The following is a 26,725-nucleotide window of genomic DNA, read 5'->3' as shown; positions in this document are numbered from 1 at the left end:
GAGTTTTGCCTCAGCAAGTAAAAAATTAACAATTTGAGAACTGACATTCTCATTAGACACAGGCATGCAGTACACAAAATGATAAAAGGAAAAACAAAAAACGAAATTCTGGAAGGTATATTTCAGGAGTTGAAAAAGTGGAGCCAGCCTTTGGCATCTGACATATGCATGGAAAGTGTCCTCGGAGTGATGGCAAAAAGGGCAGTCATCAGATATCACGAGGTTCAGTCTTTTAAGAAACGCGTTGGAAGGCAAGGAATAGTGTGCAAGCCTCCACTGTATATCTCCGGCACGTTTAGACACAGGTGACGCGTACATCGACGACCAGGTAGGAGAGGATAGAGCCCCTGCAGGCAGAAGCTCTTTCCAGTGGGTGGTCAGTGGGCTATTGGGGTTAGCAGAGATGACAACATTAAGACATTGCACGTACAGAGTAGCCTTTGCACAGGCTTGTAGAGGCTTTGTGGAAGGAGCACCAGAAAAACAAAAATCAGGGAAGTCAGGGTACATTGTTTTTGTGTTCTGAACATCGTGCAGTAGAGGCCACGATAAATTAAAAGAGTTGAGCACTTTAACAATTGAACGAAGAAGTTGTCCAATTAGTCGGGCTGAAGTAACATTGCAAACTTCCAAAATCTGGTTAGGGGTCTGCCATCCAGAATAAGTATGATTAACAAAATCCTTGACAAGAAAAAAACCAGATTCAATAAAGGATTGAATTAGGGACCTACTTTGGCAGTCATGACAAAATAGGCTGTTGTCGAAAACGGGTTCACACATTAAGTTCCAAAATTTATACGTATCCTTGTTTCGTACTGGAAGGAGGCACTGACCGGCATTCACGAGACTTCGATAAAAGGACGGCAGCAAAGAGATGTCTATTCGCTGCAGATCGAGTAGAAAGAGCTCGGGGCCACACCTGAGCTTACCAGCTTGCTGCAACAAGCAAGAAGCCAGGGGCTGCCAAGACAGGACTTCCTTGTAGAGAAGTTGGCGCATGGTGGTTAGTCGAAAAGCCAGTATTTTACTGGTTATGTCCACAAGTCCTTGACCTCCTTTTTCCAAAGGGACACTTAGAAGATCAGCTCGAAGCCGGTGCATACCGTTCCAGAAAAAATTAACAAGGATACGCTGCAAGTTAATGACTAGCGATTTTGGCGGTTGTAAGACAGCCATCCGATGCCAGAGTTTGGAAGCAGCCAAGTTATTAATTATCAGCACTCGACCTCTATAAGACAGTAGGCTGGACAATCTTTTCCAACAATTAAGGATATGGGAGATGTGGTCAACCATCTGATCCCAGTTCTTTAAGGAAAAGGTCTCATTCCCAATAAACACACCGAGATGTTTAACACCATAATACCTCCACTGCAAAGCATTAGGCAGGGAAGGTGGGATAAATAACCCAGAAGGACCAAGACACAAGGCTTTACTCTTACTCCAATTGACAGTAGCAGAAGATGCCAAATTGAATTCACATAGAGCACTTGTGAGGGCAACAATGTCAGACTGAGTGTTAACAATCACACACAGATCATCAGCATACGCAAGCACCTTAACAGGATTAGCAAGAGGTGTCACCAAGAACCCAGAAAGTTTGTGGCGTAAGTGAATCAGCAAGGGTTCAATGGAAAGTGAATACAGGTACCCGGAAAGAGGGCAGCCTTGTCTAATACCTCGCTGAATAGGAAAAGGTGAACATAAACTGTTGTTGATGTTCACCAAACTAAAGTTGTTGTGATACAGCAGCTTGATACAGGAAATAAAGAATGAACCAAACCCAAACCCCTTCAAAACTTCAAGTAAATACGAATGGTCAACACTATCAAAGGCCTTTTCCTGATCGAGAAAGATCAGCCCGGTGTTAACATTCTGACAATGACAAATCGAAATCAAATCACCAACAGAAACAAATATTGTCAAATATCGATCTGCCGGGAATACAATAAGACTGGTCCGGGGATACAATGTGCCCAATTAAGATCTTTATGCGATTAGCGAGTAGCTTAGACAGGATTTTGTAATCGGTACAAAGTAGAGAGATCGGGCGCCAGTTCTCAACAAGTTGAAGATCTCCTTTTTTAGGAATTAATGAAATGATGGCACGTCTGCAGCTCAAGGGAAGTTCACCAGTTTGTATGCTTTCTATGAAGACAATTAGTAGACATGGTCCCAGCAAATCCCAAAAGGTGTTGTAGAATTCCACTGGCAGCCCGTCTAAGCCAGGTGCCCTGTTGGTGGGCAAAGTCTTTAAAACACTAGTGAGTTCGTCCAATGTTATTTCGCCTTCAGCAGTCGAATTCTGGGCCTCAGTAAGTGTAGGCAAGGATGCGGTAAATGAACGTATATGGTTTGGGAAAGTATGCCTGGAGGAGTAGAGGTGAGAAAAGAAAGTCTTAATAGTAAGTTTAATGTCACTTGGATCAGTCAAAATCCTTCCGCCAGCAGAACGCAAGGACAATATTTGTTTTTGTTTTTTTGAGGCAGTTTCCAGCTTGAAGAAAAGTCTGCTCGGGTTATTTAGTTGTTGCAAGTGAGTCATTCTCATCGAAGGAGTGCACCCTTTGCACGTTCGGCCAGTAATTCATTTAACAGGGCTTTCTTTTCATACGTCTGCTGCTGCCCGTTATTACTAGAGGAGGACACTTTGTTTTGCAAGTGAAGAATTTGTGTCTTCACCAGATCTATATTTACATCATGATCCTGAGTACTGTGTCGTGAAAATTTTTGACAAAAAACTCTAATTTGAGCTTTAGCGTTGTCCCACCACTGACGTAAACATGAGAACTCTTTATCCATCATGATGTAATGTGCCCAAAAGGTCCTAAAGGATGCAACAAAGAATTCGTTTTGAAGAAGTGTTGTGTTGAACTTCCAATAAGGGCTCACCACCGTAATGAGTGGCAACTGAAAATGCATAGTAATGATGTGGTGATCGGAAAACCCAGATGGGAGAATAGAGGTGTTTAAGACGAGGTTGAGGAAATGGTCAGAAACGTACAATTTATCAAGTCAGCTAGCGACACTAAGTTGTTAGAGCAGCGACACCAAGTAAATTGTTGCTGCATCGGATGTTGCAATCTCCAAATGTCTGTCAACTTGAATCTTGAGATTGAGCGAACGAGAGGTCTTGTACTGGCTGCATGTGGCTCAGCCCCATTCCTATCAAGGGAGGGGTTAAGTGTGCAATTGAAATCTCCTCCAAGACATAGAAAGTGATCGGGGGAACACCAGCAAGATACGAGTCGAGACAGTCAAAAAAGGAAGATCTTTCAGCATTTGTACTGGTGCATACACATTGATTATTGTGAAAAGCTGCTGACCAACAGAGAAAGTCAGCGAAGCTAAATATTTCACAATTTCTTTAAAGGAAACCGAAGTCAAAGGAAGAGTTTGCCGAAAGAAGATGGCTATCCCAGCAATTGGGCTTGATAGATTGCTAAAGAACCAATGCCCTTTAAGAAACAACTCCCACTCAGCTGAAGAACCTTCAGTGGAATGAGTTTCCTGCAACAACAAGATGTCAACCTTGTTGCACTCAAATAGTTGTTTAACTTGCACTTTACGTAGAGACGTATGACCACCGTTGATATTAAGGCTGGCAATGCATAGTTTCATTTGTGATGAGACACCGGCAGGACATCAGCCACGGTCTTTGAGTTTGCTCCGAGCACGACTCAGAAATTTCCTTAACTGGTGACGTTGAGGGTCTGCAACGTTGTACCAATCTGGTCTAGAAATCATTAGTCGAGCCACTTGAAGGAAATCTTCTAGGACTAGAAAATGATCTTTAATTTTGACCCCCTTTTTGCAAAAACTTTTGTGTAAGAAGGCGTGAACGGCATCGGGAGATGCTGAGGAATCAACCTCAAGGTTGTGAGGAGGAACATCGCTGCCTGTGTCACTTAAGGTCGAAGCAACAGAAGATGTTCCATCAGACTCGTAACCCATACTGTCAACCACAAGTTCCCACGGTTCTTCAGTAGCAATTGTTCAGATGCTGCAGGTACAGCCACCTCCAGATCACAATCAATTTGTACATCCGGTGCATCGATTTTAACTGTGACATCTGTGCATGGTGGGGGTTGGGAGAGGGTCTCATCAACTCCACGAGGGATCTCCGGTTCATCAAGCACAGTGGGAGTAACAGTTTCATGTGTACTCACAACAAGAGTACAGGGCTGCCCAGGAGGTGAGTTCGTGGGAATGGGTTCAGGTGATTGTTTGGCAGGTGTTCTTACCGCTTGCGCATAGGAAGGAGATCTCTTGGGTTTCACTTGATTGTCTAATTTGGTATCAATTGCCCGCTTCTGTGCTTTATTCCGGGTTACAACCGTGAAGCCATCATCTGCATCATTCGTCTCTCCTGGGTGAGCATTTTGTGAAGGAAGTGATTCCTGTCCCTCAGGTGAAGAAGAAGAATCCTGTCTTTCAGGCGTAGGAAGAAATTCCTGTCCTTCAGGTGGTGTGGTGTTCTGATTGGACGCTGAATTGGCATCAGGGAGATTATTCGGACAATCCCTTCGCAGGTGTCCATGCTGATTACAGGCATAGCACGTTAACACCTCTGTTGTTGCATACATTTGATAATTGTAGTGATCATGTTTTATCGTGAATTTAACATCAAGGTCACAACGGTTCTCGTTCAAAATCATAAATAATTGACGTCTGAAGGAATAAACGTGTTTATAATGATCGTCACGGCACCGTAAGGGAACCATTGAAATGCGGGACACGACTGTGCCGAAATGACGAAGAGCAAGCTCGACTTTTTCATCCTCCAAAAATGGCGGAATGTTGGAAACCAGAACTTTACTGATGGCGAATCAAACGGTGAAACTGCGATGAAAATATCGGGCTCGACGGATAAACCCGATTCCACAACACTCGCAACCATAGCTTGTTGTAACACGAAAACAACAACTTTCTTGTTCATCCTCGAAGCTGCGAGGACATTTTCAGCTCCGATAATTTCACCGACGGCGATAATAATCGCCTCGACCGCAACATGAGCTGGAGGGACGCATGTGAGGCCATGCTTCCTGCTTAACGATCCGAACGCGGTACTGCGAGAACGGACGCTCGTCATGCCGGCCTGGGCCGTGATAAGTATAGCGACGGCAAAGTGAGAATGTAATTAATTCAAAAGAACAGTTTCTTGTCACTTTACACAAAGCGATAAGAACATGCGGATGCAATGGAAAGCAACGAACTTACTTACCATCACCCACCGCATGCGCTCTCTGTCTCTCTCTCGTCTCAAAGAAGGGAAGGGAGGGAAAAGGTAATACAGGGGAAAGGTTCGAGCACAGGGGAGGAAACACGAATACTAATGGAGTAATGATATGAGAACAACAAGGGGGTCGTGGGGGCGAGGGAAAGGTTGAAACAATGAGAAAAAACAGCCGGAACACTCGACAGCCAGAGCAACTCGCACCTCCCCAAACTGCACAACTGCCATCTTGCCACACCCAACGAACGAGAGAGAGGAGAGAGAGGAGAGAGAGGAGAGAGAGGAGAGAGAGAGAGAGAGAGAGACAGAGAGAGAGACAGAGAGAGAGACAGAGAGAGAGACAGAGAGAGAGACAGAGAGAGAGACAGGAGAGAGAGACAGAGAGAGAGAGACAGAGAGAGAGAGACAGAGAGAGAGAGAGACAGAGAGAGAGAGACAGAGAGAGAGACAGAGAGAGAGACAGAGAGAGAGAGACAGAGAGAGATACAGAGAGAGAGACAGAGAGACAGAGAGAGAGACAGAGAGAGAGACAGAGAGAGAGAGAGAGAGAGAGAGAGACAGAGAGAGAGACAGAGAGAGAGACAGAGAGAGAGACAGAGAGAGAGACAGAGAGAGAGAGAGACAGAGAGAGACAGAGAGAGAGAGAGAGACAGAGAGAGAGACAGAGAGAGAGACAGAGAGAGAGACAGACAGAGAGACAGACAGAGAGAGAGACAGAGAGAGAGACAGAGAGAGAGACAGAGAGAGAGAGACAGAGAGAGAGACAGAGAGAGAGACAGAGAGAGAGACAGAGAGAGACAGAGAGAGAGACAGAGAGAGAGACAGAGAGAGAGACAGAGAGAGAGACAGAGAGAGAGAGAGAGAGAGAGAGAGGCACTATGCAGCGCTGAAGCCTTTGATTCCTAATCTCAACAGTTGGGGTCCAAAAAGGCTCAGAAGCTGTACTTCCATTCTCCTGGCTGAACACCTCCTGGAGACAGAGACAGAGAGACAGAGAGAGAGAGAGAGAGAGAGAGAGAGACAGAGAGAGAGAGACAGAGAGAGAGAGAGAGAGAGAGAGAGAGAGAGACAGAGAGAGAGAGACAGAGAGAGAGAGACAGAGAGCCAGAGAGAGAGAGAGAGAGACAGAGAGAGAGAGACAGTGAGAGAGACAGAGAAGAAGACAGAGAGAGAGAGGGCACTATGCAGCGCTGAAGCCTTTGATTCCTAATCTCAACAGTTGGGGTCCAAAAAGGCTCAGAAGCTGTACTTCCATTCTCCTGGCTGAACACCTCCTGGAGACAGAGACAGAGAGTCAGAGAGAGAGAGAGAGAGAGAGAGAGAGAGAGAGAGAGAGAGAGAGAGAGAACAGAGAGACAGAGAGAGACAGACAGAGAGAGAGACAGTGAGAGAGACAGTGAGAGAGACAGAGAGAGAGAGACAGAGAGCCAGAGAGAGAGAGAGAGAGAGAGACAGAGAGAGAGAGAGACAGTGAGAGAGACAGAGAGAGAGACAGAGAGAGAGAGAGAGGCACTATGCAGCGCTGAAGCCTTTGATTCCTAATCTCAACAGTTGGGGTCCAAAAAGGCTCAGAAGCTGTACTTCCATTCTCCTGGATGAACACCTCCTGGAGACAGAGAGACAGAGACAGAGAGACAGAGAGACAGAGAGAGAGAGAGACAGAGAGACAGAGACAGAGACAGAGACAGAGAGAGAGAGAGAGAGAGAGAGAAGAAAGAAGTGAATGGAGAAGGGAAGTGAATAGAGGAGTGGGGAATGAGAGGAGGGGGGGAGAGAGAGAAGAGGTGGGAGCAGATCAAATCAGATCAGAATTTGTACAGATTGTACAAAAATGTGAAACAATGTGATCTCGTGTAACAAAAAAAAAAAAAAAAAACTAAATAAAAAAAAAAATTCACATTTTCAGCGGGTGGACTGAGTGATACCGAGACAACACACGACACTGCGAGGCCACAGCACATGCATGTGGGGCCTGAACTTTGATCCATTCACCAGTAATTACCAAGAAGATTGGATGTATTTTTGGTTGTGTTTAGCAGAGTGGCAGCGCGTGTCACCAACAGGTACTTTTGCCCATGAATTAACACTGCACCTGGTGTGGGGTAGCGCAGGTGACTGGACTGCCTACGTAATACCTCGTCATTCACTTTACCTTACCACATCGCTCACTCGGCACTGCCGTGTGGTAGAAAGACGTGTGTAAACACCATGGGATTCACCAATGGTGTCTCTCAAAATACCACTGTCACTTTGCTGATGGGAATACCATGAGGGTTGGGGGGTGGGTGTGAGGGGGGAGGGGGGAGGTAGGTGAGGGGCGGGGAGTGAGGAGGATGAGGGTGGTGGAGGGGGGGAAGTGGAGAAGTGAAGGGGGTGTTTTTGACTTGTGCTTGGTAGGGAGACTTTAGGGGGAAAGGGGAGAGTGCCTCACTTTATCACCTCAACATTGTCTTGAAAGTTAATATGTAATTCTATTTTCAAAAACGACTAGTAAGGGAGCATGTGCAACGAAATAGACTCATGCGGGACTTTGGTGATGAAGCAACCCACCCATACAGATGTCTTGCGGGAAACCAAAATTATGTATTTTAAAAAACAAAAAAACTGCTGGCAGTATATTTGATATATTGTTTTGTTCTGATTTATGAGCTCAACAAAATAAGGCATAATTTCACATATTTTCAGTATGCCAAAATTGGTGAGCAGTCAATCAACAATGTATGTGCAAGTGGTGCAACGTTGCTTTGAGTCTAATCTATTGAAGCGTGAGCACATCTTCTAGCGGGGTAAAACCTCTGGTCAGGCACTCAGTGCGTTTGCCATGAGGAGACAAGAGAAGAACATTGATGACATAACTCGCACTCTAAAGGGCTTCATCAACACCTTCACTGAGCTCTTCAACTTGGCCACCAAGGCAGTGATGCCTCAGATGGGCACCAAGGACAGGTGCAGACAGAGCACTATTGGCCAGCGGTTGTTTGATGACTGAGTCCACGGCCACATGAATACAAATGCAATCACCTTGTGGGCTCCTATGAACATATGTCAGCAAAATACTTGGAAAATCACAGGGAAGCAAGTGAAGCTCAGTCTGGGACAAAAACTGGTCGAGCTCAAAGACCGAAGCCTCTTCATCCGAATGCTGGTAGTGTCCAAGGCCTGGCCAGTCATCAACCACAGGAAAGCTGTTGGCAGCTACGAGTTCTCTGTTGTGCCTCGGTCCCTGTTTTCTGCTTATGAAGAAATGCTGGACTGCCACATGAAGAGTGGGTGGTTCGTGTGCAGCCACCGGCTGCTGGTTACATAACTTTTCTGTGGGCACGTCTGTCGCTGATGCAATGCCCCTCTATAACCAGTTATCTGGTACACATTTTGCAGACCTCGGAAGGATGACAGGCTGAGTCAACCCCCCTGGTGTTAATCCAGCGATCGACCGGGATTCGAACCCAGGACCTTAGGATCCCAAGCCCGCCACCCTAACCATTAAGCCAACACCAGGTGATACATGAAGAGTGATGTGATGGCCATCCTGGGCCCAGACAGTGATGCAACAAAGAGCAACGATCCAGGCCCAGACAGTGACGGCATGCAGGCTGGCCAAGAAGCAGCCACTGCTTGTGGCATTGCTCTAGTAGATGAAATGTCCGATGTCCAGTCAATGAGGAAGCCGTCCTGGATCCTGAATTGCAGTAAGCTGGCAGACCACTTTACCTTCCGTATCCTTGATAAGTTCAACCAAATGGACGAAGTACGAGTGATTTTTGATAGATGCGATGTCAAGCATTCACTGAAACAGATTTTATTTCTTTCTTTCTTTTTTGTATACAGAATCGAGGCTCGTGTAAGGTATAACACATTGAACATGAAACGTGCAGACACATAAAACATGCAATGAAGGAAGCGGGAGACAAGAGGGGGAAAGAGAGGGAAGCACATAAGCACAACAACAGTAGAGAACAGGAACGTCGGTAGATCTGTGGAGGGGGAGGGCTAGGGGTTGAGGGGTACACGGTATAAAGCAAATGAACACTTCTAGGAATTTCAGGAAAGAAGTTGGGGATTGAAAGAGGTGGATTTGAGGTGTTTTAACGGGGGTAAAATATCACGGTTTTGGATGGGGGAAGATAAGAGGTGGTGGTGAACAGCTGTTTTAAAGACATGGAGGGAGGAGAGGGACTGAAGAGAATGTGGGAGCTTGTTCCAGAAGCGGGGGAAAAGAGGAATGAAAGATTGAAGGTGAGCAGAGAGTCTTGCTTTTGGCAGTTTTACCGGAAGAGGGTTGCTGGCAGATCTTGTGTGTCCTGCAGGAATATTTGGGGGGCAGAGCACAGACAGAGCAGGGGGAGCAAGGACGGAGAGGAGTCGGTAGAAGACAGAATGACCACCAACCTAGAGAGGGAGAGAGAGAGGGAGAGGGAGAGGGAGGGAGAGGGGAGAGAGGGGAGGGAGGGGAGAGAGGGGAGAGAGGGGAGAGGGGAGAGAGGGGAGAGAAGGGAGAGAGGGGGAGAGGGGAGAGAGGGGAGAGGGGGGAGAGGGGGGAGAGGGGGGAGAGAGGGGAGAGAGGGAAGAGAGGGGAGAGAGGGGAGAGGGGAGAGAGGGGGGAGAGGGGAGAGGGGGGAGAGGGGGGAGAGGGGGAAGAGGGGAGAGAGGGGGGAGAGGGAGGAGAGGGGAGGGAGGGGAGAGAGGGGAGAGAGGGGGGAGAGAGAGAGAGAGAAAAAGAAAAGCCCTCAGAATCAGCTTCATCGCAGGAGATCCCAATGATTCTGAATGCTTTGGTTTCAACCGTGTGAAGCTGAGCTTGGTGAGAGGCAGGAGCACCAGCCCAAAGGGGAGAGCAGTACTCCATTGAGCTGCGGATGAAAGCTTTGTGTGTGGTGATGAGCTCAGAAGTGCCCAGAAAGGACTTTGCACGATGGAGGATTCCCAGACGGCGACTGTCTTTGGAAGCGAGCTTGGAAATGTGGTTTTCCCAGGAAAGATCATGGCAGATAGTGAGACCCAAAAGCTTGAGTGAGAGAACTTAGGCCACCAGAAACAGCAGACAGGAGACATATACAGCAGTTCCTATCACATCACAGAGTTAAGAAACATTGCCAAGATTCCGATGAGGAGGCTGCTATCTCATGGCAACACCAAGCGGGAAATGATGGGCTAATTTGCCGAGAAGCTCCTAGAGAAGGCACATTCAATGGGGCATCTAGTCGTTGTAGCATGGGGCACCCAATGTAAAGCAAAACACAATGATAAGAGCTATCTAGACAGTGATCAAGAAGAGACAGACACCAAGCTGTTCCTGCATGCTGCTGATGCCACAGCCTGCGTGGCTACAAGCATCAGAATCTGCTCTCCTGACACAGATGTATTCATTCTGGATGTGTGACGCCATACAGAACTATGCAAGGACACAGCCTTTGTCACTGAAAGTGGAAGGTGGAGTCAGGCAATTCTACTCAGTCCCATCTATGACGCCTTGGGTCCAACAAAATCGGCAGCACTATGTGGTCTCCATGCAATGAGTGGCAGCAATAACACTGGTAGTTTTGCTGGCAAGAAGCATGCCTTCTGGAAGGTATTCCATGATGCAAGTGACAGCATTGTAATAGCCTTGGTGATGCCAATTGATGAGACAGCTGCTGCCAATGAAGAGTTTATCTGCAAGGTAGACCAACCACAGACCCTGATTACTTCGATGAAAACATTGAGATGGTAGTTGTTTAAGAAGAAGCTAGCAGAATCAGAGAGGCTCCCACCATGTGCAGATGCCCTGCGACAATGTATCATGCGTGCCCACCATCATGCCATAATGTGGAATCATGATACCACAGCACGGCCTGTACTTCTATCTCCTACAAACTACAGGTGGAAGCAAGGTGGGGATGGTGACTCCCATCATGACCACGCAGTTGCCGGCACCATCATCCGTTCTCCACCTAGTCAAGTGCGCAAGCAAGTCGCAATGCCATTCTGCTAGATGTTCCTGTAGGACATGTTTCTGGATGTATGCGAGAATGTTGGACAAGTGTTTCCAGAGAGTGATGAGAATGACCAGAGTGACGATGAGTAGAAACCCTCTATCTACTATCAACATGTGTGCAGTTCGACAGTGAGAAACAAAGTACAGTTGTGCTATTTGTGACACGAGGAGTGTATTATTACCTCTGCCATCAAAGGTGGATGGAGCTTATGCCTAGGTCACACATAGGCGGATTTGTCGGCGACTACTGGCGACTGAAAAAATCACCACCATCCGCCGACAATCGTAATGAAACCGTAATGGACGGTCGCCTGTAGTCGTGGTTATCCTCCCCAGGTCGCCTGCAGTCGGCAAGAGTCGCAAAGGGGCCAAAAAGTTTTTAAAATGTTTAAAAACGGCGCGCTCAGTCGCAATGGAAAAAAATCCGCCATGCTGTCGTGATGGAACCGCCATGCTGTCGTCGGTATCCGTAATAAGAGCGTAAAGCGGCCGCAACCCAGTCGCTCATAGTCTTCCGCAATCGCCCCCACCAGCTAGCACGGCAGAGATGCGAATGCCATACGGCCTTCCTGCGGCATCTTCCCGACTACGGGCCGACACTGTTGCGGCTGCATATCGACTACAGAAGAACTGTCACGTCTCCCCTGCAGCTATGGGAGACTGACGACGACAGCAGTAGGACTAGTGGCAGCCGAGCCCATACTGCCGCCTGACCATATTTTATGGTCACATTACCACCCGACATCGCCAGTAGTCGCCAGTAGTCGCCGAAAAATCTTGATCGCCGGCAGTCGCCAAAATATCCGCCTATGTGTGACCTAGGCATTATATTTTCACCCCTGTCTGTTTGTCTCAAAGCAGATAGCGAAAGAGAGGTGTGATGTGATGGGGATGAGTTGCTTGAAGGATGAAGTGGGACAAATCGTTGTCGACCCAGATGGAATTAAAGGAAGATGGAAAAGATATATGGAAATGCTGTTGAATACAGAGAATGAATGGGATGGCAACATAGAGAGTAACCCAGTTTTAGGACCGGCAGAGAAGATAACTGAGAAGGAAGTTGAGGAAGCGATAAAAGCAATGAAGAGTGGAAAAGCGGGAGGGCCGACGGGAGTTGTGGGAGATATGTTGAAGGCAGCAGGAAGTTGGGGTGTGAAGAGAATGACAGAGATCTGTAATTTGGTGGTGAAAGAAGGCCGCATTCCAGTGGATTGGGAACTGAGTACCCTCGTCCCTCTATACAAGGGGAAAGGTGACCCTCTGGAGTGTGGCTCGTACCGAGCGATAAAGTTATTGGAGCATGGAATGAAGGTATTGGAAAGGGTGTTGGAGAGGAGGATAAGGAAGAAAGTGAAGATCGACGAAATGCAGTTTGGATTTATGCCAGGAAGAGGAACGACAGATGCGCTTTTCATTGTGAGGCAGTTGCAGGAGAAGTACATGGATAAGAGGAAGAAGTTGTTTTTTGGGTTTGTTGATCTGGAGAAAGCATTCGATAGGGTTCCACGCAAAGTATTGACATGGGCATTGAGGAAGTTAGGAGTGGAGGAATGGTTGATCAGAGTAGTGATGGCAATGTACAAAAGAGCACGCACAGCTGTAAGGACGAAGGATGGGAACAGTGGTGAGTTTGAGGTGAAGGTGGGAGTGCATCAGGGGTCGGTACTAAGTCCACTACTATTTGTAGCTGTGATGGAGGTGCTGGCTCAGACCGTAAAGGAGGGTTTACCGTGGGAGTTGTTGTATGCAGATGATCTGGTGTTGATTGCGGAAAGTATGGATGGACTGAAGGAAAAGATGAACAAGTGGAAGGAATGTATGGAGACAAAATGTCTGAAGGTGAATATCGGAAAGACAAAGGTGATGGCAAGTGGTAAAGCATGTGGTGAGGTGGAAAGAACTGGGAAGTGGCCGTGTGCTGTGTGTAGGAAGGGTGTCGGGGTGAACTCCATTCAATGTAAAATGTGTGCTGAGTGGGTTCATCAAAAATGTAGTGCTCTGAGAGGGTCATTAACCAGTGTGGCAGCTACATTCAAATGTAAGGTGTGCACAGAAGGAGCTGCAGATGGAGGAAATGTTGAGTTGGATCTTGGAGACGGCGTGAAGCTGGAAGGTGTGAAAACATTTTGCTACCTCGGAGACATGCTGAATGGAGAAGGTGGATCAGACTCGGCAACGGTTGCTCGAGTGAGATGTGCATGGAAGAAGTTTCGGGAACTGAGTGGCGTGCTGATGAGGAGAGTGTCGCTGAAGCTGAAGGGAAAGGTGTATGCTGCATGTGTGAGAAGTGTTATGATTTATGGGAGCGAGACATGGGTAATGAACGTAGAGCAGCAACGAAGGCTGGAAAGGGTGGAAATGCGAATGGTTCGATGGATGTGCGGAGTATCGTTGAGAGAGAGGAAGACAAATGATGAATTGCGAAAGATGATGGGAATATTGCCTGTGATTGATGCTGTGAAGAGGAACAGGTTGAGATGGTTTGGTCATGTATTGAGGAAGGATGAAAGTGACTGGTTGAGAAGAGTGATGGAAGTTAATGTAGAAGGAAGTAGAGGACGGGGAAGACCGAGAAAGACTTGGCTAAAGATGGTGGAAGAAGAAATGCGGGCAAGGGGGTTAACAAGGAGAGATGCAGAAAATAGGGCAAAATGGAGAAGATTGTCATGGGGACCGCAAGGCTAACCCCCGCTCTAGCAGGGAACATGGCCTTAAAATGCATGTTGTTGTTACCTTCGCAAAAGCGGAAGGTTATGTTTTGATCGCTGTGTATTTATTTGTATGTCTGTGTGTGTGTGTGTGTGTATGTTATTCGCATAACTCAAAAAGTATTCAACCGAATTGCATGAAATTTGGTGGGATGATTGGTTATTATACGGGACACATTTGATTAGATTTTGGGAGCAATCGGGTCAAAGGTCAAGGTCAAGGTCACGAAAAGGTCAAAATCGTATTTTTACCAAGTACAGAACAGTAGCTGCGGCGAAGGTATGCGCTCTACCGAGTGCCCGTTCTAGTTGTTGTCTGTTTGTCTGTCCGTTTGTTTGTGAACAAAATATCTCAAAATGTTGTGGATGGATTCAGACGAAATTTGGCAGAGATGTAGCGTATGTCACAAGGACGAAATTATTAGATTTTGGTGAAGATCTGGATTCGGCTACTAGAATTTTAAAAGTGATTCTTCACCATTGGGAGATAGGACCAAAAACGATATATAGCAGGATATCTCAAAAAGTTGTGGACGGATTTGGACGAAACTTGGTGGCCCAGTTGGGTGTCTGACAAGGACAAATACATTCGATTTTGGTGAAGATCTGAATATGGATTCGGATACGAGAATTATTTATATATATTATATACGAGAATTATATAATTTTTTAAAAGCAATTCTTCACCATTGAGTGATTGGGCTGAAACCAATATATAGTAGGATATCTCAAAATGTCATGGACGTATTTGGACGAAACTTGGTGGACAGGTTGTGTGTGTGACAAGGAAGAATCGATTCAATTTTGGTGAAGATCTGGATCTGGATCCAGCTAGTATAATTTTTTTAAGTGATTCTTCACCATTCAGTGGTATGACCAACCAGGTGGAGGTATGTATGCTCTCTACTAAATGCTGTTCGAGTTTTTATGTATTTATTACCTCTGCCACCAAAGGTGGATGGAGGTTGTTATTTTCACCCCTGTCTGTTTGTTGCTTGCAAAATCGAAGATTTTTCAAGTATATTGGTCAGTTACGTTTGTGGTTCTGTCTGTTTGTTTGTTTGCTTGTTTGTCACCGGCCTACAGGTCACAATTCTAAACCGATCGTCACGAAACTTTACCAAGTTGTATAGGTCGTCCCAAATTGAGAAGCCTATTGATTTTGAGGTCAAAGGTCATCTGGAGGTCAAAATTCTAAAATCGCCATTTTAAATCCGATCGACTTGAAAATTGAATAGCATTTGTATATTGAGTCACTAAATTGGGAAACCAACTATTTTTTAGGTCAAAGGTCAACTCAAGGTCAACCTTCCAAAATCATCATTTTTCTTCTGAAAAATCGTCACTTTTCTTCCTATTGACCTGAGCTTTGATCAAGATTGTCAATTTTAATCTTGATGAAATGCACAATTTGCTGTATCAATGGAATTTTTTTTTCTTGGGGAAGGGGGGGGGGGGGGCGATTTTGCAAGTATCGTGCTCCGCGTGACGTCTTCTTGTTTGTCTGTTTCTTTGTCACCGGCCTACAGGTCACAATTCTAAACCGATCGTCACAAAACTTCACCAGGTTGTATAGGTCGTCCCAATTGAGAGGCCTATTGTTTTTGGGGTCAAAAGGTCACCATAGACCAAAGGTCACCAACTTTGCCAAATTTCTAAAATCCTCAATTTTCATCCGATTGACTTGAAATTCGAAGAGGACTTGCATATCTGGTCACTGTATTCACCCAACAAGTATATTTGAGGTCAACATAGGCCAAAAGGTTAACATAGGCCAAATTTCTAAAATCCTCAATTTTCATCCGATTGACTTGAAATTTGAAGAAAACTTGCATATATGGTCACTGAATTCAACCACCAACTATTTTTGAGGTCAACATAGGCCAAGTTTTTAAAATCCTCAATTTTCATCCGATTAACTTGAAAATTGAACAGCATTTGCACATTGAGTTACTAAATAGGGAAATTAACTATTTTTGAGGTCAAAAGGTCAAAGGTCAACTCAACGTCGTCGTCCCCATGTGCTGTCTTTGTCTTTCCCTCGTGGTCCCCATGTACTGTCTTTGTCTTTCCCTCGCGGTCCCCATGTGCTGTTTTTGTCTTTCCCTCGCGGTCACCATGTACTGTCTTTGTCTTTCCCTCGCGGTCCCCATGTACTGTCTTTCCCTCGCGGTCCCCATGTACTGTCTTTCCCTCGCGGTCCCCATGTACTGTCTTTGTCTTTCCCTCGCGGTCCCCATGTGCTGTTTTTGTCTTTCCCTCGCGGTCCCCATGTACTGTCTTTCCCTCGCGGTCCCCATGTACTGTCTTTCCCTCGCGGTCCCCATGTACTGTCTTTGTCTTTCCCTCGCGGTCCCCATGTGCTGTTTTTATCTTTCCCTCGCAGTCCCCATGTACTGTCTTTGTCTTTCCCTCGCGGTCCCCATGTGCTGTTTTTGTCTTTCCATCGCGGTCCCCATGTACTGTCTTTGTCTTTCCCTCGCGGTCCCTATGTGCTGTCTTTGTCTTTCCCTCGCGGTCCCCATGTGCTGTTTTTGTCTTTCCCTCACGGTCCCCATGTACTGTCTTTCCCTCGCGGTCCCCATGTACTGTCTTTGTCTTTCCCTCGCGGTTGTCAGCTCTTTCACGAGCCTCGATTCAGTATAGAAAAAAAAAAAAAAAAAAAAAAAAAAGGCAACCTTCCAAAATCATCATTTTTCATCAGAAAAATCGTCACTTTTCTTCCTATTGACCCGAGCTTTGATCAAGATTGTCAATTTTAATCTTGATGAAATGGACAATTTGCTGTATCAATGGAATTTTTTTTCTTAGGGTGGGGTGGGGGGGGCGGATTTTGCAAGTATCGTGCTCCGCAAGACGTCTTCTTGTTTGTCTGTTTCTTTGTCACCGGCCTACAGGTCACAATTCTAAACCGATCGTCACAAAACTTCACCAAGTTGTATAGGTCGTCCCAATTGAGAAGCCTATATTGTTTTTGGGGTCAAAAGGTCAAAATAGACCAAAGGTCACCAACTTTGCCAAATTTCTAAAATCCTCAATTTTCATCCGATTGACTTGAAAATTGAACAGCATTAATCTTGATGAAATTGACAATTTGCTGTATCAATGGAATTTTTTTTCTTGGGGGTGGGGGCGGATTTTGCAAGTATCGTGCTCCGGATGACGTCTTCTTGTTTGTTTGTTTGTCTGTGAACAGGATATCTCAAAAGGTTGCAGATTGATTCGGATGAGATTTGGCAAAGAGGTTGGGTATGTGACAAGGAGAAAATGATTAGATTTTGGTGACGATCTGGATTCGGATCCGGCTAGTAGAATTTTTAAAGTGATTCGTCACCATTGGGAGATAGGGCTAAAAACTATATTTAACAGAATATCTCAAAAAGTTGTGGACGGATTTGGACGAAACTTGGTGGACCGGTTGGGTGTGTGACAAGGACGATTCGATTCGATTTTGGTGAAGATCTGAATAAGGATTCGGATATGAGAATTATTTAATTTTTAAGTGATTCTTCACCATTGAGAGATCAGGTGAAAAGCGATAAACATGTTTAAGAAAGTTATGGACGAGTTATGACTAAACTTGGTGGATGAGTTGGTTATGTAACAATAACAAGCCGATTAGATTTTGGTTCAGGTCCGAATCCAGATCCGGCCTCTCAGTGTTCAGCCTGGTATTCTTTCTGTATTTCTGTATTGGCAAAAGTATTCATTTATGAAGCTAAAAGGGGCAGGATGGGTATTCAGCATCACAGCACAATATCGATGCTAACTCATTACCAGCCAGTGATTTTGTTTTGAATTGTAACATTATATTGATCACAAACAGCACGTTATTAATTTTGAGTTTGAAATATAGAGGATTTTGAGAATGTGCGGTGTCTTTTCAGTCAAATACAAGCAATCACAATGTTGATTCAACGGTTTTGTCCAATAACTTCCCAAATAATTTTGAACATGTTTCCCGACTACCAACAAGTTTTTTTTTTTTGTTTCACCACAAAAGTCCTACGGGATTGCACATGCTCCCTGACTAAACCGCTGTGATAATAAAGGTCGATTACACTGCTGTCGACTATTGCCATGGCTAACAAACAAACATCAAAGCTTGTAGAGCACTCGCTAAGTGGCTTAAGCACTCAAAAGGAATGGTTCCATAAGGAACGGATGGCTGGCTTGGCAAGTTGATTGGTAATGGCTAATGGGACACACCTGCAAAAATAAAAACTGGAACTAGCGTAAAATATGGAGAAGGAGGGAATACTAGGGGTGGAGGAGGAGAAAGAGGGGGAAGAAAGAGAGGGTTGGGAGGGAGAGAGGTGGGAGAGAGAAAGGGAAGAGGGGGAGAGAAGAGAGAGAGAGAGAAGAGGGGGAGAGAAGAGGGGGAGAGAAGAGGGGGAGAGAAGAGGGGGAGAGAAGAGGGGGAGAGAAGAGGGGGAGAGAAGAGGGGGAGAGAAGAGGGGGGAGAGAAGAGGGGGGAGAGAAGAGGGGGGGAGAAGAGGGGGAGAGAAGAGGGGGAGAGAAGAGGGGGAGAGAAGAGGGGGAGAGAGAAGAGGGGAGAGAGAAGATGGGAGAGAGAAGAGAGAAGAGAAGAGAGAAGAGAAGAGAGAGAGAAGAGAGAGAAAAGAGAGAGAGAGAGACAGAGACAGAGAGAGAGAGAGAGAGAGAGAGACAGAGAGAGAGACAGACAGAGAGACAGACAGAGAGACAGACAGAGAGACAGACAGAGAGACAGACAGAGAGACAGACAGACAGAGAGAGAGACAGAGAGAGAGACATGGACCGATCTGACATGGACCCAGCCTGGTCTGACAGAGAGACAGAGAGACAGAGAGACAGAGAGAGAGAGAGAGAGAGAGAGAGAGAGAGAGAGAGAGGAAAGAGAGAAGAGAGAAGAGAGAGAGGAAAGAGGGGGAGAGAAGAGAGAGAGAAGAGAGAGAGAAGAGGGGGAGAGAAGAGAGAGAGAAGAGGGGGAGAGAAGAGAGAGAGAAGAGGGGGAGAGAAGAGAGAGAGAGAGAGAGAGAGAGAGAGAGAGAGAGAGAGAAGAGAGAGAGAGAGGGGGGGGGGGCACATATTGATGAATCACCCTGCGCCCTGCCTGTGAAACACCAGGATGATAGTTTCTCGCTGGGTCAGGATTCGAGCCGAGGATAGACAGCTTATCGGTGATTGTGCGTACGTTGAGGCCTTCCTGCCAACCAAACACACTCGCTGATGCCTCTCACCACATTTACCCTTCTGTCCTGACCATTCGAGAGGCTCAACTGTTTACCCAGTGTGTGTGTGTGTGTGTGTGTGTGTGTGTGTGTGTGTGTGTGTGTGTGTGTGTGTGTGTGTGTGTGTGTGTGTGTGTTAGGGTGCATCAAACACCCTATTTTTTGAAAAATATTCAAATATTGATCTTGTCATACTTTATTTGCTAGCCTGGTGTTGGCTTAGTGGTTAGGGAGCCAGCTTGGGATCCGAGGATCCTGGGTTTGAATCCCGGTCAGCGATGAATTAACGCCATGGGGGTTGACTCAGCCTGTCATCCTTCCGAGGTCGGCAAATTGAGTACCAGTTCACTGGTAATTCCTTGTGTGTCGCAAAAGGCGACTATAACAGGGTTGGCGGCAGGAAGGGCATCCAGCTGTAAAACATTGCTTCAAAAAAGGGGACCAAGGTACCCAAAAAAGGCCAACCCCTGCTCTGTGGGGAAAAATGGCCTCTAAAGGTGGTTCTTCATACTTTCTTTGCTACACTAGTCCCATATATAATTTCTGTAAAATATTTCGGATTTTCGATTTTGTGTAGACCAGAATCGGGTAAAAATTGGGTATGCCTGCTAATGTGCACCATCTGCTATACACCATCTGCTACACCTCAGCTGACACCGACTCGTATACCGGACAGTCCGGACTCTCTCAACGCTAAAAAGCCGATGGCAACGCAACAAACCAGTGCTGTGTTCATTCTGGGCAGTGCCATCAATAAGGAGGATGCACAGATAATGGGAATATTTCTCCCTACCTGCTGTCAAGTCCTGTGCGGTCTCATGCATCACATCGAGAAGGGTGTGGTGGCAAAGCACACCAGCTGTGCAGCTAAAATAGGAGTCTGTGCAGCTCGTCCTGGCCCAGGTCGCCAACCTTAACAAGAAAGCCAACATACCCAATGTCTCTGACCACCAGTGTGCATCTTGCTCATTCAGCTTCTGAATGCCAACTGCTAGATAAGGGAGATCCCAACTGCATGTAGATCAACCCTGGCCACTCTCGCCAAGCTGTAGGTCATGGAACAACGACTGGCTGCGACCTTTCGGTTGTAGCCGGCCAACGTTGAGCAGCTGGTCAGGAACCCGGAGGATCACCTGTTCCTGCAGTAGATAAAGACTGACCGCATAGCATGTTTCGGCACCTACAAGGTCATCTCGCAGAAGGTGCACCGTCACCAGGTTCATAAGCAGGCCGAGGAAGAAAAGTAAGCGAAAAGTGCAGAAAATTGGTGCTGCTAGTTCCATCATTTTGTTGGCAGACGACAGTGAGGTGGCAGCCAGCAGCAATGATGAAAGTGATGCGACTGCTACTCAGACGACCACTGCAACTTCCACTCAGAGCCATCACAGCAGCGAACACCCGGCACCCCAGCGTTCAATCCCCATGATATCCTACACCGTCCAAAGTTGGTTTCCCTGACCACTCGACTCAAGCTGACACCAACACAACAGGCCAGCTTCACGAAGGCCATTAATTGATGAAGCCGTGGGAAATCCCGCCAAAGTATCAACCTGTCGTGTTTCAAAGGGAGAATAATAAAGATTTTGAAAAATTATTCTTTTTCGGTTTGTTGGTTATAACACAAACCCCAATTTAAAAAAAAAATTCAAGAAAACGATTACCCAATTTTCAAAACGATTGAACTTAATTTTTTCCAATTTTGATCCCACCACCTTTTCGTATATAACGAGCCGAAAGCACCCGGCGTTGCCCGGGTTCTTTTTGAATGAATTTACTACTATAATTCAGCTTTTACTCGCGGCCGTAGAAGATTGACTACTATAATTCAGCTCAGCTTTTAATTGCGAAATGGGCCCAGCCTGGCCGATGCCCATTAGCGGGGCTACCCGATTTTTTACCAGATCCTGGTGGTGGGGTCTAAACAAAATCAAACATCCGAAATATTTTTATTGGGTTAGTGTAACAAAAAAGTTTGACTAGATCAATATTTTATGTTGAAGGCTACAGTTATGGAACTATATAATCCTAGTTAAGGACAGGCCTTAAATAATATAACTGCATTGATAAATGTGAGGAAAGGGAAATAAAAGAGAGAGAATGTAAAGGTGTGGAGTGAAAATGAGTAAGAAAAGTGTGATTTTTCTTTGCAGGAAAGGAAGATTGAAGCTAGCCCGGTAGCTGTAGTTTGAGTGAGATGGAAAGTAAGACCAGCAATACTGACATGGAGAGTGCAAGATGGTTCCGGGCAGCACTTTAACTCTCCTAAGTCCGAACGGTAGTACTACCCCGGGCGGTTGCTGTCGACAACCTACTACCTAAAGAAACGGTCCAATCGGATGGGTGTTTTTTCAAAGCCACCATCTCCTTACTGGATGGCCGTTGGCTCCTGAAGAAGCTCATCCGCCCTATAACAGGTAATGTTTTTAGTCTCGCAAGGTGTCACAGTCACCCTCCCCACTGGCAAGCCAGTGAGGATAGTCGGTTTAGTCGCCGACTACCCGACCATGCGGCAGGTAGCACTGGGTAACATGTTACCAGTGGCAGTCAACAAAGAGACTGACCTGACTAAATATGAGAGAGAAAGAGGTAGGTGTGTGTGTGTGTGTGTGTGTGTGTGTGTGTGTGTGTGTGTGTGTGTGTGTGTGTGTGTGTGTGTGTGTGTGTGTGTCAGGAACAATGCCACCTTTGGTGGTAGCCGGTATTATCTGGACGAATCACCTTCCTTGTATTAACCTAGCAGGGGCACCGATGTTGCCTGGTCTATTTCCTGTGGGGACCTAAAAACACCCACGAGAGCGATTGGAAAAATACAATCCCAAAAATCCAACTTTTTTTTTTCAGTTTTTTGTTGCAGAAGACAGTGATGAACTGATGTTTTGTTTTTATATTTTTTGGAGAGTTTTGAAGTTTTTTTTTTTGTTTATGCCTGAGGAGAGGGTATTGCATTTGAGTCTGTTTGTCTGTCTGTTTGTCCACACAGAATAAATATATTTTCTCTGCAACCGTTGGTCCGATTGACAGGAAATTTTCACCAAAGGTGCAACTCCACCTGTAGACTTTTTAATGATAATTATGACGTCAGAGGTCACGTGGTTCGGCCGCCATCTTGGAAAAACCGAAAAAACTTCGCACCTCCATATCTCCAAAAGCGCTGCATAGAAAAAATTGAGACGGCTCATTGTAAAGAATTTTCCATGTGGAATAGCATCTGTTAATGATGTCATAGGTGCCTCCATTATGACGTCATAATTCGACAAGTATAAAACTTCATCCGATCAAGATGAAATTTCTTGAGCACAATCTCGGGATAAATTGGTGGAGAAAAAAAAAATGACCTCATCGGTCACGTGGTTCGGCCGCCATATTTGTTTTAACACAAAAGCCTTAAACACCACTGAAAACATCCTGGCAAGGGTCTGCAATCTACAATTGCTCTTTCTTGCAATTTGGGGGCTCGTCCAGGATATAATTCCGTAACATTCCCAAATTTGACAATTTTTGTGTGAAGGTTAACAGGCTTGCTAACTAATGGTCACAATGGTGTTTGATGTGGAAAGTTTTGTGACATCCCCTAACGAGGCACAGTTCCAGGCGTTAAAAAGATAGGAACTTAGGACGTTGGCCAAATACTGTAACTTAGAGGTCCGAGTTAATATGAAGAAGGCAGAGATTCAGACGTTGGTGGTATTTTTGCAATGATGCAAATTGCAAGAGCAATCATAGATTGATGATGAACTGATGTTCCAAAGTTTTGCCAAGCACTCACTGATGAACCTCTGAAAGTTTGACGAAGATCCGTTTGGCCAACTCTGAGAAAATGGCGAGATCCTGTCAAATCCTGACAAATCCTTTCCAATCCTGTCAAATTTTGTTTTCTTTCTACTTTTTGTATTGGCCTAAAACATTCCCCTACACACACAAAGGAATGGGGTTGGGGATAATTTAATATTTCCTTTCACATAGCTACAAAGGCTTAGGCATTCTAAGAGCGATTTAACCCACCTCCCCCTCCACCCCCACACCCACTGATGAACCTCTGAAAGGTTGACGAAGATCCGTTTCGCCATCTCTGATAAAAATGACAACACAGACACAAATCTCTCTTTTGGTATAGAAATGGAGTATGATATGTTGTGATCAATAAAATCTATTTCAAAAATGACAAAAATTATGAAGTGCATTTCCTAGAATGTGCCACACGCTGCACATTGCCCACCGTAGATGGACCAAGAAGGGCCCGCTAGTTACTTACAACCGTTCAGGGACCTCCAAAGACGAGGCTGCCTCCAAGGAAATTACCAAGGAATTCACAAAGTTGGGATTCTTTTTAGATAGTATGTTGTTTTGATGGAGATAGTGAAAATTTCAGTAATGATAAGGTATTATACTGCAGTTTTTGAAAATCTACTTGAGTCAGTTTCAAGGTAATGATCTGAATGGTAATCAGTTTGTTTTTGCTGGAAGCATTTCAGAGGGCTTTTGATGTGCACACCCACACCACAGGGGATGGAAAATGCTCTCTGGCACAACTCATGGTACATGTTCTGAACACAAGGGTGTATCCGTCATTTTTGTGGCGTAGTGGCTTTGTGCGGACCACTCCCACTGCCCTCACCAAATGCTGGACAGTACCAGTCCCATTCCCTCACTATGGGGACAGTTACCACTCACACTGCCCTCACCATATGCTGGACAGCACCAGTCCCATTCCCTCACTATGGGGACAGTTACCACTCACACTGCCCTCACCATATGCTGGACAGCACCAGTCCCATTCCCTCACTATGGGGACAGTTACCACTCACACTGCCCTCACCATATGCTGGACAGCACCAGTCCCATTCCCTCACTATGGGGACAGTTACCACTCACACTGCCCTCACCATATGCTGGACAGCACCAGTCCCATTCCCTCACTATGGGGACAGTTACCACTCACACTGCCCTCACCATATGCTGGACAGCACCAGTCCCATTCCCTTACTATGGGGACAGTTACCACTCACACTGCCCTCACCATATGCTGGACAGTACCAGTCCCATTCCCTCACTATGAGGACAGTTACCACTCACACTGCCCTCACCATATGCCCATTCCCTCACTATGGGGACAGTTACCACTCACACTGCCCTCACCATATGCTGGACAGCACCAGTCCCATTCCCTTACTATGGGGACAGTTACCACTCACACTGCCCTCACCATATGCTGGACAGCACCAATCCCATTCCCTCACTATGAGGACAGTTACCACTCACACTGCCCTCACCATATGCTGGACAGCACCAATCCCATTCCCTCACGATGGGGACAGATACCAATCCCATTCCCTCACTATGGGAACAGGTACCACTCTCACTGCCCTCACCATATGCTGGACAGTACCAATCCCATTCCCTCACGATGGGGACAGGTACCAATCCCACTGCCCTCATCATATGCTGGACAGCACCAATCCCATTCCCTCACGATGGGGACAGGTACCAATCCCATTCCCTCACTATGGGAACAGGTACCACTCCCACTATCCTCACATGCTGAGAAGGTACCACTCCCATTCCCTCACTATGGGGACAGGTACCATTCCCACTGCCCTCACCATATGCTGGACAGCACCAATCCCATTCCCTCACGATGGGGACAGGTACCAATCCCATTCCCTCACTATGGGAACAGGTACCACTCTCACTGCCCTCACCATATGCTGGACAGTACCAATCCCATTCCCTCACGATGGGGACAGGTACCAATCCCATTCCCTCACTATGGGAACAGGTACCAATCCCACTGCCCTCATCATATGCTGGACAGCACCAATCCCATTCCCTCACTATGGGGACAGGTACCATTCCCACTGCCCTCACCATATGCTGGACAGCACCAATCCCATTCCCTCACGATGGGGACAGGTACCAATCCCATTCCCTCACGATGGGGACAGGTACCAATCCCACTGTCCTCACATGCTGAGAAGGTACCACTCCCATTCCCTCACTATAAGGACATGTACCACTCCCACTGCTCTCACCATATGCTGGACAGTACCAATCCCATTCCTCACTATGGGGACAGGTACCACTCCCATTCCCTCACTATGAGGACAGGTACCACTCCCACTGCTCTCACCATATGCTGGACAGCACCAATCCCATTCCCTTACAGGTACCACTCCCACTGCTCTCACCATATGCTGGACAGCACCAATCCCATTCCCTTACAGGTACCACTCCCACTGCTCTCACCATATGCTGGACAGCACCAATCCCATTCCCTTACAGGTACCACTCCCACTGCCCCCACTTATGCGACCAGGAACCATTCCCTTTACCATTACCATGTGTACTGTACTGGACAGATACAAATCCCACAGACCATAGCAATATATGCTTGGCACATGCACCTCCAACTCCTCTCACAAAACATGGAGACTTTGTATTCTCACAAGGACAAGCTCGATATGCTGACTGTCGCTATTTCTCCACAATCCCATCACAATCCCACCATTGTCCCCCTGATACATCGTACATGTGACAATAATTACAATCTCTGAACAAATACATCACCCAAAAATCCATTCATTCTTTCCCTACCTGTGGATGAAAGGCTCCCTGGGCCGGAGATAGCAGGGCAGCCAGCCCTAGAGCTAGGGTCGACCAAAAGGTCCTCATCACGCCAAACATGGACCCTGCCCGTCTCCGGCGCCAGGATCTTCGGAACGCGGGTTCCTATGGCGTTGTGCGGTCTTCCTCGTCCTCGGATTCCACGGCTCCTTGAGCCACCGGGGTTCTTCGTGACCTCCAGTCGTCCGAACTCCGAGATACACCACCACCCGCACGGTCTCGCAGACCCCTTGGACCCGCTGGCTCCTCGGCCTCCTTCCACCACCCCCACCCGGATTACTCTTCCTTTCCTCGCAGACTTACACCTGCCGTGGCGCTATCCACCGTACGAGACGCATTGAGAGGAGAGCCGCGTTTCCCGCTCTCTGAGACCCGTCGTGCTGTGCAATCGGCGCCTGGAGGTGCCGAACGTCGGTGATCGACGGAGGGAATGTGGAACAGAGGGATTCGCCAACGTGAACGACGAGTCCGAATCGGACATCCGTGACAGACGCGTCGCGTGCAGCCTGCGCTGATCGGCGTTGTGCGCATGCGCAGTGCGCATCCACCGTGCGGAGATTTTTATTTTAGAACAAACGGCACAAACAGAGCGTTAAGAACACGAAGCAAAACAACATTGCGGTCTTGATGAAGGTATGCTGTGCACACGAACCACCAGGTAAACGCACCGACACGGATATATACTGAGCGATAGAATGACGCGGACTGAGGAGATTTAAATGAAGCGAACGGAGGAAGAAAAACAAATCCACAAAAAATACAGACGTAGAGAAAAAGGGAGGGTTTGGGGGATAAGGGAAGGGGAGGGGTGGGGGTGTAGGGATAAGAAAATGAGAGAGAAGGGAACTGAAGGGAGTGAGGAGAAGGATGATCGAGGAGGTGAGGATGAGAGGATGGATGAAGAAGAAGAATGGGAGGGGGTGAGGAGGTGCGGAGAAATAAAGGAAAGTGACGATGAAGAAAAGGTGAGAAGGAT

The 26,725-nt window shown here is 46.6% G+C and overlaps 1 protein-coding gene across 1 annotated transcript in view; it reads right to left on the bottom strand.

Annotated features, from left to right (window-relative positions):
* Positions 1 to 26,516, bottom strand: part of LOC137433799 (matrix metalloproteinase-16) — a 155,291-nt gene extending 128,775 nt beyond the window's left edge. The window contains exon 1 of the mRNA XM_068126157.2: positions 25,720 to 26,516. Within this exon, the coding sequence (XP_067982258.1) occupies positions 25,720 to 25,809 (90 nt within the window). The 5' untranslated portion in view covers positions 25,810 to 26,516. The remainder of the gene's footprint in view (positions 1 to 25,719) is intronic.
* Between the last annotated feature and the right edge of the window lie 209 nt (positions 26,517 to 26,725).

This window comes from Myxine glutinosa, chromosome 10, assembly GCF_964187855.1.
Source record: "Myxine glutinosa chromosome 10, kmMyxGlut1.1, whole genome shotgun sequence".
In the NCBI taxonomy this organism is placed as follows: Eukaryota; Metazoa; Chordata; class Myxini; order Myxiniformes; family Myxinidae; genus Myxine; species Myxine glutinosa.
This window is presented reverse-complemented; position numbering and strand designations above follow the sequence as displayed.